Raw genomic sequence first — 13,964 nt, forward strand, 5'->3', positions numbered from 1 at the left:
GTTGCTCTGTCAACCTTTTGTCCCCGTCGACCTGTCTCTAATTCCTGTCTATCTTTCATACCAGAACCCTATGCCAGGGGGAATTCAATATACAGTGCATCCTGAAAGTATTCACAGCACTTCACTTTTTCCACATTTTGTTATGTTACAGCCTTTTTCCATTTTCCACATTCACAGAGTTGTCCTGAAGCCACTCCTTTGATATCTTGACTGTGTGCTTAGGGTCGTTGTCCTGCTGAAAGATGAACTGTCACCCCAGTCTGAGGTCAAGAGGGCTTTGGAGCAGGTTTTCATCCAGTATGTCTCTGTACATTGCTGCATTTATCTTTCCCTCTATCCTGACTAGTCTCCCAGTTCCTGCCACTGAAAAACATCCCCACAGCATGATGCTGCCACCACCATGCTTGACTGTATGGATGGTATTGGCCTGGTGATGAGCAGTGCCTGGTTTCCTCCAAACATAACACCTGGCATTGACGCCAAAGAGTTCAATCTTTGTCTCATCAGACCAAAGCATTTTGTTTCTCATGGTCTGAGAGTCCTTCAGGTGCATTTTGGCAAACTCCAGGTGGGCTGCCATGTGCTTTTTACTAAGGAGTGGCTTCTGTCTGGCCACCCTACCATACAGGCCTGATTGGTGGATTGCTGCAGAGATGGTTGTCCTTCTGGAAGGTTCTCCTTTCTCCACAGAGGAATGCTGTAGCTCTGACAGAGTGACCATCGGGTTCTTGGTCACCTCCCTGACTAGTGCCCTTCTCCCATGATCGCTCAGTTTAAACGGCCGGCCAACTCTAGGAAGAGTCCTGGTGGTTTCCGAGCTCCTTCCATTTATGGATGATGGAGGCCACTGTGCTCATTGGGACCTCCAAAGCAGCAGATATTTTTCTGTACCCTTCCCCAGATTTGTGCCTCGAGACAATCCTGTCTCGGAGGTCTACAGACAATTCCTTGGACTTCATGCTTGGTTTGTGCTCTGACATGCACTGTCAAGTGTGGGACCTTATATAGACAGGTGTATGCCTTTCAAAATCATGTCCAAACAACTGAATGTACCACAGGTAGACTCCAATTAAGCTGTAGGAACATCTCAAGGATGATCAGTGGAAACAGGATGCACCTGAGCTAAATTTTGAGCTTCATGGCAAAGGCTGTGAATACTTATGTACATGTGATTTCATTTTTTTTTTTTTTTTATTAAATTTGCAAAAATCTCAAAAAAAATGTTTACACGGTCATTATGGGGTATTGTGTGTAGAATTTTGAGGACAAAAATTAATTTATTCCATTTTGGAATAAGGCTGTAACATAACTAAATGTGGAAAAAGTGAAGCACTGAATACTATCCGGATGCACTCCGGGGGCAAGACCAGCATCCACAGGGATGCTGGGCTGCCCCCAGGGCTCTCCCAGAAAAGTGAAGAGATGCCATGCACACGGCATCTATTCATCCTCTGCTCTGCAGAGCAGCGGTGAGAATTATTTCCCACAACTTCCCCCCACCAAGGGACACTGAGGCTCACGGGTGGGACAGTGCCTAAATAGAGGGACTGTCCCACCAGAAGCGGGACAGTTGGAAGGTATGCAGAAAGTACTGCCGCAGTTTTGTTATTAGGGCATGGTTGTTAGATCCAAGTTGAAGAAAGGACCTCACAACCATGTGACCACTACAGCAGGGCCGGTCAGCTACCAGTGTTACTATCCACATGGGCATAGAGGGTAGATGGCCATCGACCATCGATGATTCATAATCATCGATGGTTTATGGCCGATGTCGAATGTTTTTGCCATCGATGGGGGAGAACCAGATGGTTTTCCTCCATCGAAGTCTAAGCAGTACCAATTTTTTTTTCTTTTTTACAAGGAGCCGAGACTCGGAGCATAGCTTCGCACCCATGAAGCCCCACCCCCAGGTTCTGATTGGTCCACGGGCCAGTCAGTCTCAAAACAGGGATGACCATCGTTTGGTGAAACCATCGATGGCAGACCCTTCAACATGATCCCTTCTACCTGGTACAAATTGCTCTGCTCCTGGGCTTCCTCCTTAATTAATGATTCCAGCCACCTGTGGGGAAACACCTGTCTCATCTATTACCTAGTTCAGCACAGGTGTCTGCAATCATTAATTAGGTGGGAAGTCCAGGAGCAGAGCGTTCTGTACCAGGTGGAACGGGTCATGTTGTAGGGTAGGCGATGGTCGTCCATTGAATAGTTTGTAGCCATCTATGGCTACTTGCTATTTTGCCATCAATGGCAACTATCAATGGTAACACCACCTATGGTCATCCTGCATAGAGGGGGAAGATAAACCTGTGGCGTGGGAGCATGCCACCCTGCCCGAAGTGTGGCGAGCGAAACGAGCCCTCAAGAGGACACTTTTGTAACTTTGTTTTGAACCTTGCCTCTCCGCCTTTTGTCGCCGGTCATGCGATTGTGATGTCAGAGGTCCGGTAAAGCACCTTGTTCTAGACCTAAGCATTAGGGCATGCCAAATATGTGGTAGCACAGGAGTGGGGAACCTCTTTTCTGCTGAGGGCCATTTGATATATATAACATTATTTGCAGGCCAAGTGCAGGCCACGCCCCCTTCTGCACGACGTCACACAGGCAGAGGCCACACTCGCCAGTGATTACAGCAATGCTGAGCTGTAAGGGCAGTAGCGTGACCGAGCTGTAAGGGCAGTAGCGTGACCGAGCTGTAAGGGCAGTAGCGTGACCGAGCTGTGAGGGCAGTAGCGTGACCGAGCTGTGAGGGCAGTAGCGTGACCGAGCTGTAAGGGCAGTAGCGTGACCGAGCTGTAAGGGCAGTAGCGTGACCGAGCTGTAAGGGCAGTAGCGTGACCGAGCTGTAAGGGCAGTAGCGTGACCGAGCTGTAAGGGCAGTAGCGTGACCGAGCTGTAAGGGCAGTAGCGTGACCGAGCTGTAAGGGCAGTAGCGTGACCGAGCTGTAAGGGCAGTAGTGTGACCGAGCTGTAAGGGCAGTAGTGTGACCGAGCTGTAAGGGCAGTAGTGTGACCGAGCTGTAAGGGCAGTAGTGTGACTATCCTAAGGACGCTCCAGGCGGCACTGCAGCATAGATTCTGGCTGTAGGGTGCCATTCTAGGCACCCTACTAGCCAGATGAGGCCAACAGAAAAAGCTCAGAGGGCCAGACCAAATGATTCCGAGGGCCTTATACGGCCCCCGGGCCTGAGGTTCCCCATCCCTGCAGTGGTAGGGTATACTGTGATGTTCCACAGCAGCTGGAGGGTCTCATGTTGCATTCCCGTATCCAAAAGCACGGAGAGGAGTACCTGCTGCCCTTTCTTGTTATCCGACCTACAACATAAACAGAAATCCAGTCACCTGCCCACTCTGCCCTCACTAACAATGGCTGATCGGTCCTCGTTGCGTTTCGTCACCATCCCACGCCGCCTCTCCCCTGACAACGGTCGTCTAAGGGACGCCGCAGTGCCTCTCCCTATTGGTCAGCGCGTCGCTATAAACACTGACGCTAGCGCCAAGGGCGGAGCCTCCTACCCCTGCGTGACAGTGTGGGAAACCCCGCGCCCGCCCCATTCACTCTCTCAGTCACTCGCCCTCGCTCGTCTCTTAACTGATAGGAAGAAGCAAGATGGCGGCGGCTGACGGGGACGACTCCCTGTATCCCATCGCCGTGCTCATCGACGAGCTGCGCAATGAGGACGTGCAGGTGAGGGCCCCGGGGGCGGGAGGGGCAGCGGGCGCAGTGTGACTCCATTGCTGGGGGTGGGGGGTGTCTGTATAGTGGAATGTGGGGCAGATCATGTCCCAGCAGCAGGCCCGGGCAGTCTGTGTGTGTTGCTGGGCTACTTCTGTTTCTGCACCACTCACCAACCTGTCTATGCCATGCTGGGACTTGTAGTCCACTTCTGAGAGACTGAAGTATACAGCCCACATTTGCAGGATAACGCCACATTGGGGGGGTGTCACGTCTATTTGGCAGCGTACACTTAACTAGGGGGTCTATTTACTAAGCCTTGGATGGAGATAAAGTGGACGGAAGTAATGTCCCAGCCAATCAGCTCCTAACTGTCACTTTTCAAACTCAGACTGTGATATGGCAATTGGGAGCTGATTGGTTGGTACTCTTATCTCCGTCTACTTCATCTCCATCCAAGGCTTAAGGTGCATACACACTAGACGATATGCTCCCTGAGCGATATCGTCTAGTGTGTCCCCGGCAGGCTGTGCTCAATGTCGTTCATGACATTGAGCACAGCCGCTGAACAATATCATTAGCGATATCGTTCAGCGCCAGGCTCTCTCACCCATTCCCTGACATGCAGCAACCTGACGAGGTCGTCAGGTTGGCCTGCATGTCAGCCCGATGAACGAGGATGACGAACGACCCGCGGGAACGCGCGTCGTCGTCATCGTTCATCTTTTTTGTGTTAAAAATGGACGATAAAGTGGACGACTGAACGATATCGTTATCGTTCAGTCGTCCACTTTAATCGCCCAGTGTGTACGCACCATTAGTAAATAGATCACCTAGATCTCTGATGACATCCGGGGACAGGACAGCTCGCTGTGGGGCCTAGTCATTATTAACCCTCAATGCGCCAACTTGGCATCCAACTGGCGGTGAGTTGTTGTGGCGGATACCTAAGCACCCACGCAGCCGTCGCTGCTGTAGAGGACTTTAGATGGGTTTAGTAGTTTCACATGGCTAAACACTCTCTAATTGCCCACGGAGTGGGCCACAATGGCTGCCCAAAACCATTGAATCGCAACATTGGGCGCCCAATAATTACCGTAACATAAAAAAGCGATTTAATTGCAGATCTGTATTCGGTGACTTGCTGCAGTGTAGCACTTGGGACTCTTTTACGGCTGATGCAGCTAAGGTGACGGTGCTGTTCTAAACCAGGGATGGCTTTACCAGGGCTAACTGGTACACCCTGGACACGCCACATGTTGAAGTTTCATAAACTGACAGTTTTACTTGTACAGTGCGTGTTTAATCCGTGTTCCAGCACTCGTGTCGCGTCCCAAGGACGATTGGTGTTTGTGTGGTGAAGCAGATTTTGTCACATGCTCCTCCCTTTGGTGTTGTGATAAATATGTTGTATGGATGTAAGGAGGTTGTGTGACGATGTGGAGGTTAATAGTGTTATGTTGAGTTAGTATGTTGCACTTTAATGTGCGTAAAGTAACTTTGGGAAGTACTTTTGGAGCGGAATTTAATTGTTTGCGCTCCCCCTTCAAACCCGACGGAGCTATTCAATTGCTGCTTTTGTCGGGCGCCATCAGCTGCCGGCACCAGCGTTTCAGCACGCACCCCCTGGGGCTGGCGAGCTGAAATGCGCAAAAAGCTACCCGTTTGGGCACCCAAACGGCACTTTATGCAAACTCGCCCAGCACTTCTGTCAGGTGTAGTAGCTGTTTTACGCTACTTAACTCGACTTCTATGGGTGCGTTCAGCTCGATAATTAGCATCAATTGAATAGCGCCCCGTTATTTCCTGTGTCTTTAGACGGGAGATTGGGCGCGCTGAAACAGTTGAGTTCTGCTCTATGTATGTTGTTCATTAAGGTTGGGATTGTTGCTGCTTTTTTTTTTTTTTTCTAATATTGGATTTTAGGATGGTGGGTATAACCATGAGGTATACTACTTATACCGATTTGCTTAATTTTGTACTACAAATTTTTCATATTAAGGACCTCATTTATCAACGAGTTTTATCATTCACAACGACTGATGAATCTTTAATGGTGCTCCAGCCAATCAGCTCCCAGCTGTCATCTGTTTGAAAAGTGACAGTTGGGAGCTGATTGGCTGGAGCACCATTATCATACGCAATGAATTTTAACACTCGTTGCGTATGATAAAACTTGTTGGTGACTGAGACCCTTAATAATTGCCGACAGGTACAAGAAATGTCTGTACACTGAAGAGATACAAGCGCTAAAAGGTTAAGGACCGCTGTCCTGAAGGTAGTTGTATAAAGACAATGGTAACTTGCCTGCAACTTGATATGTATGTGTGTGGGAGAAACATTAGTTAAGTTGTTTATTACTCCCCAGGTTGAATGCAATTCTTCTCGGTGACCTATAAAAACGAATGCCAGCGTCTCCACATGTTAGTTTAGTTTATTAGGTAATGAACTCTGACTTATCAATGAAGAATCCAGTGTGAAATTATACTCGGCGGTAATTGCACAAGTGGCACAGAGCAATCAAACAGGTTTTCATACACTTTTTCCAAGTATGTTCCATGTATTTTATGTGATGCCCAGGGTAGTGACCCTAGCTGATCCCCCATTGGGCAGCTTCAGCGGCGCTTGGAGATTACATCATCTCCAAGCGTCCACTTCAACGCTGGAAGGGCCAGGTCACTGCAGGCTCGGATCGGTGCTGCGGTATAAAAGGGGTCTGATCTGGGTTGGAAACGTGTTTCAAATACTGGGCGGAATTCAATTGATTACGCGGTCCGGATCTCCCGTCTAAAGTGACAGGAGATCGCGGGCCGCTATTCAATTGCTGCCGTTTTTCGCGCTGATCGCGCCCATAGAGGTCAGGTTTAGCCACGTAAAGCGGCTAAACCCGACCAAAGTGCTGGGCGCGATCGCGAAAAGTGATGTTTGGGCTCCCAAACAGGTCACTTTTCGCACATTTCAGCTCTCATCCCCCTGGGGCTGCGAGCTGAAATGTAGCGCTGGCAGCTGATCGCGCCCGACAGGAGCAAGAATTGAATAACTACGTAGGGTGCAATAGGGGCTGGAAACAATTGAATTCCGCCCACTGAGTCAGACACCCGGGTCTTGGTGTAAAAGGGGTATTGCACGGAGTCTCGACCCGGGTTGGGTATCACAGAAGTTTGTAATGTACCTAACATGCCGCCTGAACATGGTAATAGTACACCCTGAGGAAAATTGACATATAGCAGACTTGAATATAGTGTTATTTAAATTAGCTGTGATGAAAGCCGGCAGCTTTGTGCCAAGGAGGGTGACTCAGGAGCATGACAAATACATACATGGGACTCATTAATACTCATGTTTACTGGGAGCTGCCCAGAAGATGTCTCACTTCATCCAGACGTGTAAGAGCGGATACTGATAAAATGACACATCTGTAGCATGTTCCGTTATATTGTCCGTGTAAGGTGGTAATGAGTGTATACTGGGTCACCTGTCCTTTCCCAGAAGATCTAAGCCTGAATTGGTTTGTCTTACAGCTCCGTCTGAACAGTATTAAGAAGCTCTCCACGATCGCGTTGGCTCTGGGTGTAGAGAGGACACGTAGTGAGCTTCTGCCGTTCCTGACCGGTAAGTGCTTCTCGTGTTGGCATGAAGAGAATTAACAGGTCATTGGTTTATGGGCACAGAAAGTGTATGCTGGGAATACAGAAAGTGTATGCTGGGAATACAGAAAGTGTATGCTGGGAATACAGAAAGTGTATGCTGGGAATACAGAAAGTGTATGCTGGGAATACAGAAAGTGTATGCTGGGAATACAGAAAGTGTATGCTGGGAATACAGAAAGTGTATGCTGGGAATACAGAAAGTGTATGCTGGGAATACAGAAAGTGTATGCTGGGAATACATATGGTTTATCAACAAATATGGTGACCTATATGTATGTGGACATAACAATGCTGACATTAGTATGCCGACTTACTGACAAGATGTATATTAATGATTTACTCATTCTTGTAGCATTATTGTAGCTAGAGTGTGCTCTTTCTGTAAGAGGTGAGTACAGATGACCTGCCAGCCAGCGTAACTGTTAGGGTGGAAATAAATGTTTACGACAGGGTTGTGTCCTGATGTGAGGAATAGAACGGGCACAGGAAACAACTGATAGGTGGGTACAGGGTTCTCCAGAGGTACATAGGAGTGATGTGAGGCTTCTGTAATACGGGTACAGGTAAGAGAATGATAGATGGGAGCAGGGTTCTCTAACCGCACATAGGAGCGATGTGAGGCTTCTGTAATACGGGTACAGGTAAGAGAATGATGGGAGCAGGGTTCTCTAACAGCACATAGGAGTGATGTGAGGCTTCTGTAATACGGGTACAGGAAAGAGAATGATAGATGGGAGCCGGGTTCTCTAACAGCACATAGGAGCGATGTGAGGCTTCTGTAATACGGGTACAGGTAAGAGAATGATAGATGGGAGCAGGGTTCTCTAACAGCACATAGGAGCGATGTGAGGCTTCTGTAATACGGGTACAGGAAAGAGAATGATAGATGGGAGCAGGGTTCTCTAACAGCACATAGGAGCGATGTGAGGCTTCTGTAATACGGGTACAGGTAAGAGAATGATAGATGGGAGCAGGGTTCTCTAACAGCACATAGGAGCGATGTGAGGCTTCTGTAATATGGGTACAGGAAAGAGAATGATAGATGGGAGCAGGGTTCTCTAACAGCACATAGGAGCGATGTGAAGCTTCTGTAATACGGGTACAGGAAAGAGAATGATGGGAGCAGGGATCTCTAACAGCACATAGGAGTGATGTGAGGCTTCTGTAATACGGGTACAGGAAAGAGAATGATAGATGGGAGCAGGGTTCTCTAACAGCACATAGGAGCGATGTGAGGCTTCTGTAATACGGGTACAGGAAAGAGAATGATAGATGGGAGCAGGGTTCTCTAACAGCACATAGGAGTGATGTGAGGCTTCTGTAATAAGGGTACAGGAAAGAGAATGATAGATGGGAGCCGGGTTCTCTAACAGCACATAGGAGTGATGTGAGGCTTCTCTAATACGGGTACAGGAAAGAGAATGATGGGAGCAGGGTTCTCTAACAGCACATAGGAGTGATGTGAGGCTTCTCTAATACGGGTACAGGTAAGAGAATGATGGGAGCAGGGTTCTCTAACAGCACATAGGAGTGATGTGAGGCTTCTGTAATGAGGATGCAGGAAGATTTTGGCGCCAGTCGCCCTCTGAATCTCGCTGCGGTACGGCTTTTTTATCTGATACAGCTTGAGGTACTGAGCGCAGCAGTGAATTATTTGTGATGATATTGTGTGGGAAGCTGCTCCTGTGACACCATATGTTTTGTGGGGTGCTAATGCCTCTTCTGCGTAGGTTGTCACGTGTGCTCCGGCTTCTATATCCGTAACATGACTTCCGTCTATTCTGGCTCAGCATTGGAGCTTTGATTTTGGCCATCTGGCCGTGGGTTTGACACTTTGCGGTAGTAGTACTAATCTAATCAGAACCACGTGTTTTTATGTTTTTGTTATTTTTATGCCGTAATATAATTAATAGGTCGAACAAGTCTAATATTTAGGTGTAAGAGATTGAAGAGAATCAAACCTCGTTCTCACAGTGGATCTTTCACCTTCTCTTGCAGACACGATCTATGATGAAGATGAAGTCCTTCTGGCATTGGCTGAGCAGTTGGGGACCTTCACTTCGCTGGTCGGGGGACCGGAGTTCGTACACTGCTTATTGGTAGGTGGTACGGAGACTACTGTCCTACGTCTCTTCTATCGGACAGGGTTTATAGCAGTAGTGAGGGTTTCCCTGATAAATGTCAGATGTTGGTATATCCCTCTGCCATATATACCCGTCTTACAAGATGGGGCATTCTTATATTTTGTTTATTCACTGGTTATTCTCTCACTTGATGCTTTGGTATAAAACAGTGCATCACTGGCCACACAGGCCAGTTTTACTGCTTGTCCTCAACACAGAGGGCGGAATTCAATTGTCTTATCGCACCGGATCTCCTGTCTAAAGTGACAGCAGATCGCAGGGTTATTATTCAATTGATACCGATCTTTGCGTCGATCGCGCCCAAGGATGTTGGGTTTATCCCCGTGAAACGACTACACCCGACCAGAGTGCTGGGCGCGATCACCGAAAGTGCCGTTTGGGCGTCCAAACGGGTCACTTTCGCGCATGGTGTGAGCTGAAGCGCTGGCAGGTGATCCAGCCCGACAGCAGCAGCAATTGAATAGCTCTGCCGGGCGCGAAGGGGGATTCAAACAATTGAATTCCACCCAGAGCATGAAGAGGACGCTGGACTGTGGCCTGTTAGTGTCTACAAAGCTGTGTTTGTGGCCGCCTTCTGTTGTTCCAGGTATTTGTACTTTTTGTTGATTCCCTTTGTAGATCACGCGTCATCTTATTTTCCGGCAGTATGTACCTCCTCTGCTAACACTTTGTGCTCAGGAAACCGGTGGGTGAGGAGGCAGAATCAGCAGACTTTCTTGTAGTTAATAAATAGAAGTTTTATTGAGTTTTGCGGAAGGTTGGGGGGGGAGTGAATTACACATGTTGTCTTTGTTCAGACATCCATAGAGGCTTGTTATATGATCAGTAGAGATGCGATTCAGTTGTAGTCCATGGCGTAAAGGTTTGGCGTGGAAGGTGGATTCTCCTACAGCTACAAATGTACTTGTCAAGCCGTAGAGGGGGCTGTGACGTAGGAGAGAGCCTCCCAGGTACAAACGGGACTGCAAAGAATGAATGAAGGATTTTAAGATCTATCTGGGGTTGCAGGTTGTCCTCTTTAATTATGGTGATGAATTGTTCTCCACCAGTGGACAAATGTAGGGAGAAATTCAGTTTGCCAATGGACTTACCATGGGCTTTCAGTTCTCGGGTTAAAGTGCCCGGAGCTGTTCAATGATATTCTGCGGCTAATACACAGTAAGGCATCGATTCCGGGTTAAGTGCCCAGAGCTATGCAGTTGTTGCGTGCAGTAAACCCTGATTGTGCAATTAATGTGGATTTCTGGTCGCACCCTCCTAAAGCACAAACAGAAATCCGCGTTACGTGCCCCATTGTGGCTTATTGCGGGCAGTAAATAGCTCTGGACTCTTAACCTGGGAGCTAAAAGCCTGCAGTAAGTCCCGCGGCAGAATTCCCCATAAAATGTCAAACTTCACATTACAGAAGGTGTCCTATAGCTGTGGAACTATTGCTGACACTGCATACTGGATTTCTAGTTCCATAAAATTAGCAGGAGGGACAAGAGAAGTGGAGGTACTGTTATGTATGGTTACTGTGCCGATGGTTGCTCTGCTTTAAATGCATAAATGATTAGAACCTGTGACGGGGACAAAAAAATTCTTTAGGTTCTACCATCCTGTAGGAGACTAAATATATAGACCTTTTACACAGTCCTCATGTTAGAAATCAAACTGTGCATTCTACCCCACTGTGTAGAAAGTAGGGACTCTGACTTCTCGCAGGTTGGTCTCAGTACTCAGGTTAAAGACCCATGTATGTGTTCAGCAGAGGCTGTCTCTGTAGTCTTCCTCCTGTAGCTTGTCCTGTGCAACCGTACAGGGAGCAATGTGCAGAAAGATTTTAGGTGGATGTGGGCAAACACCTGACCCCTGTTGGGTCTAGCAGGATTTTGCTGCATTTCACACATAGTAAGGTAACTAAAAAAACTTTTTTTCTGTAATGCAGTTCCTATGTACTACCATAACTGTATGACAATTGCTCCTGACATTTCACCATGTAGCTGGTCTGTGGTTGTGAACCTTTCTGACCGTGTCCTTTGTCTCGCAGCCTCCCCTAGAGAGCCTAGCGACCGTTGAGGAGACCGTGGTGAGGGACAAGGCTGTGGAATCTCTGCGAGCAATTTCCCATGAGCACTCTCCCTCGGACCTGGAGGCGCACTTTGTGCCCCTGCTGAAGCGCCTGGCCAGTGGCGACTGGTTCACCTCTCGCACATCTGCTTGCGGCCTGTTCAGCGTATGCTATCCTCGGGTCTCCAGTACTGTCAAAGCAGAACTCAGACAGTAAGTGAAAGCATTGATAAATACCTCTACATCATGGGCTGGCAAGGTGATTGAAGGAATGCTTATTATATACTGTTTATCTCCCACAATGGGTAAATAATACTCCACCTTTCTCTTTGCTGTTCTGTAGAATATATTGTGCCACTTCATTATCCTGTGCTGTATGTTCTAGTCAGTACAGCTTATCCTGCCTCATTATACTGTGCTATTATAATAATTATAAAACACTGGTTTGCATCTCATCTCAAAATAACTCCCAACTTGCCCCCTCCCCTCTGCAGAAGATATGTGCCTCTCATCTACACTATCTGCTCCCATTCACCAGTACAGGACTATTTTCAGGATGCACCCACTCTATGAAATACCCTCCCTTGCCCAACGATACTTTAATCAAGCCCTCAAACTTCAAGCAGTCTCTGAAACCTCACCCCATCAGGGAGCTTATCGCATTCCAGATACACCCACATAACCTCCGTAAACTATTTTACACGGTTACCTCCCCACAGTTCACACAAACCTTACATGTTTTCCTACGCTCACACAGCCATCTAACTCCAGGTCATCGTTGCTTGTTATCCTTTTTTTGTCTGCTTAATTTTATTGTTCTGTATGTTGTAATACTGTGCTGATTTAGCAGTCTTGCTTTATAATACTGTGCTATATGAGTAGCTTCTGCCTGGATCCATCTGCCTCTGTATATTGTGTTGTATTGTTTGGATCCCCTGGGTTTATTATACTATGGTGTATAATACTGTACTGCATGTTCTAAAATTGCACAATAGTGTTTTATATGGCACTGACTTGATCCTACTGCCATCTTATCCTGTGCTATGTTTAAGCACTACTGTGCTGCTTGGATCGTATTACCTCACTATACTATGCTGTAGTAGAAGTCTCATTGGATCTGTCTATCTCATTTATACTGTGATTTATGTCACAATGTGGTGCTGTATTGCATAGATCCACCTGCCTCGTTGTACTGTTGTGATACAGTATGGTTTTGCTCCATTATAGTGTGCTATGTCATAATGCTATACTGTTACTTTCTTACTGTACATCTACTAACCTCAATATACGTTTCTGCATATGGTATTGTGCTGTACTGCCTGGATCCACTTCCCTCAGTATACTGTGCTGTATAGTAACACACTGTACTGTGCTGCCCTTCCCTCATTATACTGTGCTGTATAGTAACACACTGTACTGTGCTGCCCTTCCCTCATTATACTGTGCTGTATAGTAACACACTGTACTGTGCTGCCCTTCCCTCATTATACTGTGCTGTATAGTAACACACTGTACTGTGCTGCCCTTCCCTCATTATACTGTGCTGTATAGTAACACACTGTACTGTGCTGCCCTTCCCTCATTATACTGTGCTGTATAGTAACACACTGTACTGTGCTGCCCTTCCCTCATTATACTGTGCTGTATAGTAACACACTGTACTGTGCTGCCCTTCCCTCATTATACTGTGCTGTATAGTAACACACTGTACTGTGCTGCCCTTCCCTCATTATACTGTGCTGTATAGTAACACACTGTACTGTGCTGCCCTTCCCTCATTATACTGTGCTGTATAGTAACACACTGTACTGTGCTGCCCTTCCCTCATTATACTGTGCTGTATAGTAACACACTGTACTGTGCTGCCCTTCCCTCATTATACTGTGCTGTATAGTAACACACTGTACTGTGCTGCCCTTCCCTCATTATACTGTGCTGGATAGTAACACACTGTACTGTGCTGCCCTTCCCTCATTATACTGTGCTATATAGTAACACACTGTACTGTGCTGCCCTTCCCTCATTATACTGTGCTGGATAGTAACACACTGTACTGTGCTGCCCTTCCCTCATTATACTGTGCTGGATAGTAACACACTGTACTGTGCTGCCCTTCCCTCATTATACTGTGCTGTATAGTAACACACTGTACTGTGCTGCCCTTCCCTCATTATACTGTGCTGTATAGTAACACACTGTACTGTGCTGCCCCTTCCCTCATTATACTGTGCTGTATAGTAACACACTGTACTGTGCTGCCCCTTCCCTCATTATACTGTGCTGTATAGTAACACACTGTACTGTGCTGCCCCTTCCCTCATTATACTGTGCTGTATAGTAACACACTGTACTGTGCTGCCCCTTCCCTCATTATACTGTGCTGTATAGTAACACACTGTACTGTGCTGCCCCTTCCCTCATTATACTGTGCTGTATAGTAACACA

General features: G+C 47.3%; 1 protein-coding gene across 1 annotated transcript in view; it reads left to right on the forward strand.

Annotated features, from left to right (window-relative positions):
* Positions 1-3,505: 3,505 nt before the first annotated feature.
* The window catches only part of PPP2R1A (protein phosphatase 2 scaffold subunit Aalpha), a 44,856-nt gene continuing 34,397 nt past the window's right edge, over positions 3,506-13,964 (forward strand). The window contains exons 1-4 of the mRNA XM_088470948.1: positions 3,506-3,688; positions 7,198-7,288; positions 9,325-9,425; positions 11,500-11,732. Coding sequence (XP_088327074.1) covers positions 3,611-3,688; positions 7,198-7,288; positions 9,325-9,425; positions 11,500-11,732 — 503 coding nt within the window. The 5' untranslated portion in view covers positions 3,506-3,610. The remainder of the gene's footprint in view (positions 3,689-7,197; positions 7,289-9,324; positions 9,426-11,499; positions 11,733-13,964) is intronic.

The sequence above is a fragment of the Taudactylus pleione genome, unplaced genomic scaffold (genome assembly GCF_031769625.1).
Source record: "Taudactylus pleione unplaced genomic scaffold, aTauple2 ptg000108l, whole genome shotgun sequence".
Taxonomy (NCBI): domain Eukaryota; kingdom Metazoa; phylum Chordata; class Amphibia; order Anura; family Myobatrachidae; genus Taudactylus; species Taudactylus pleione.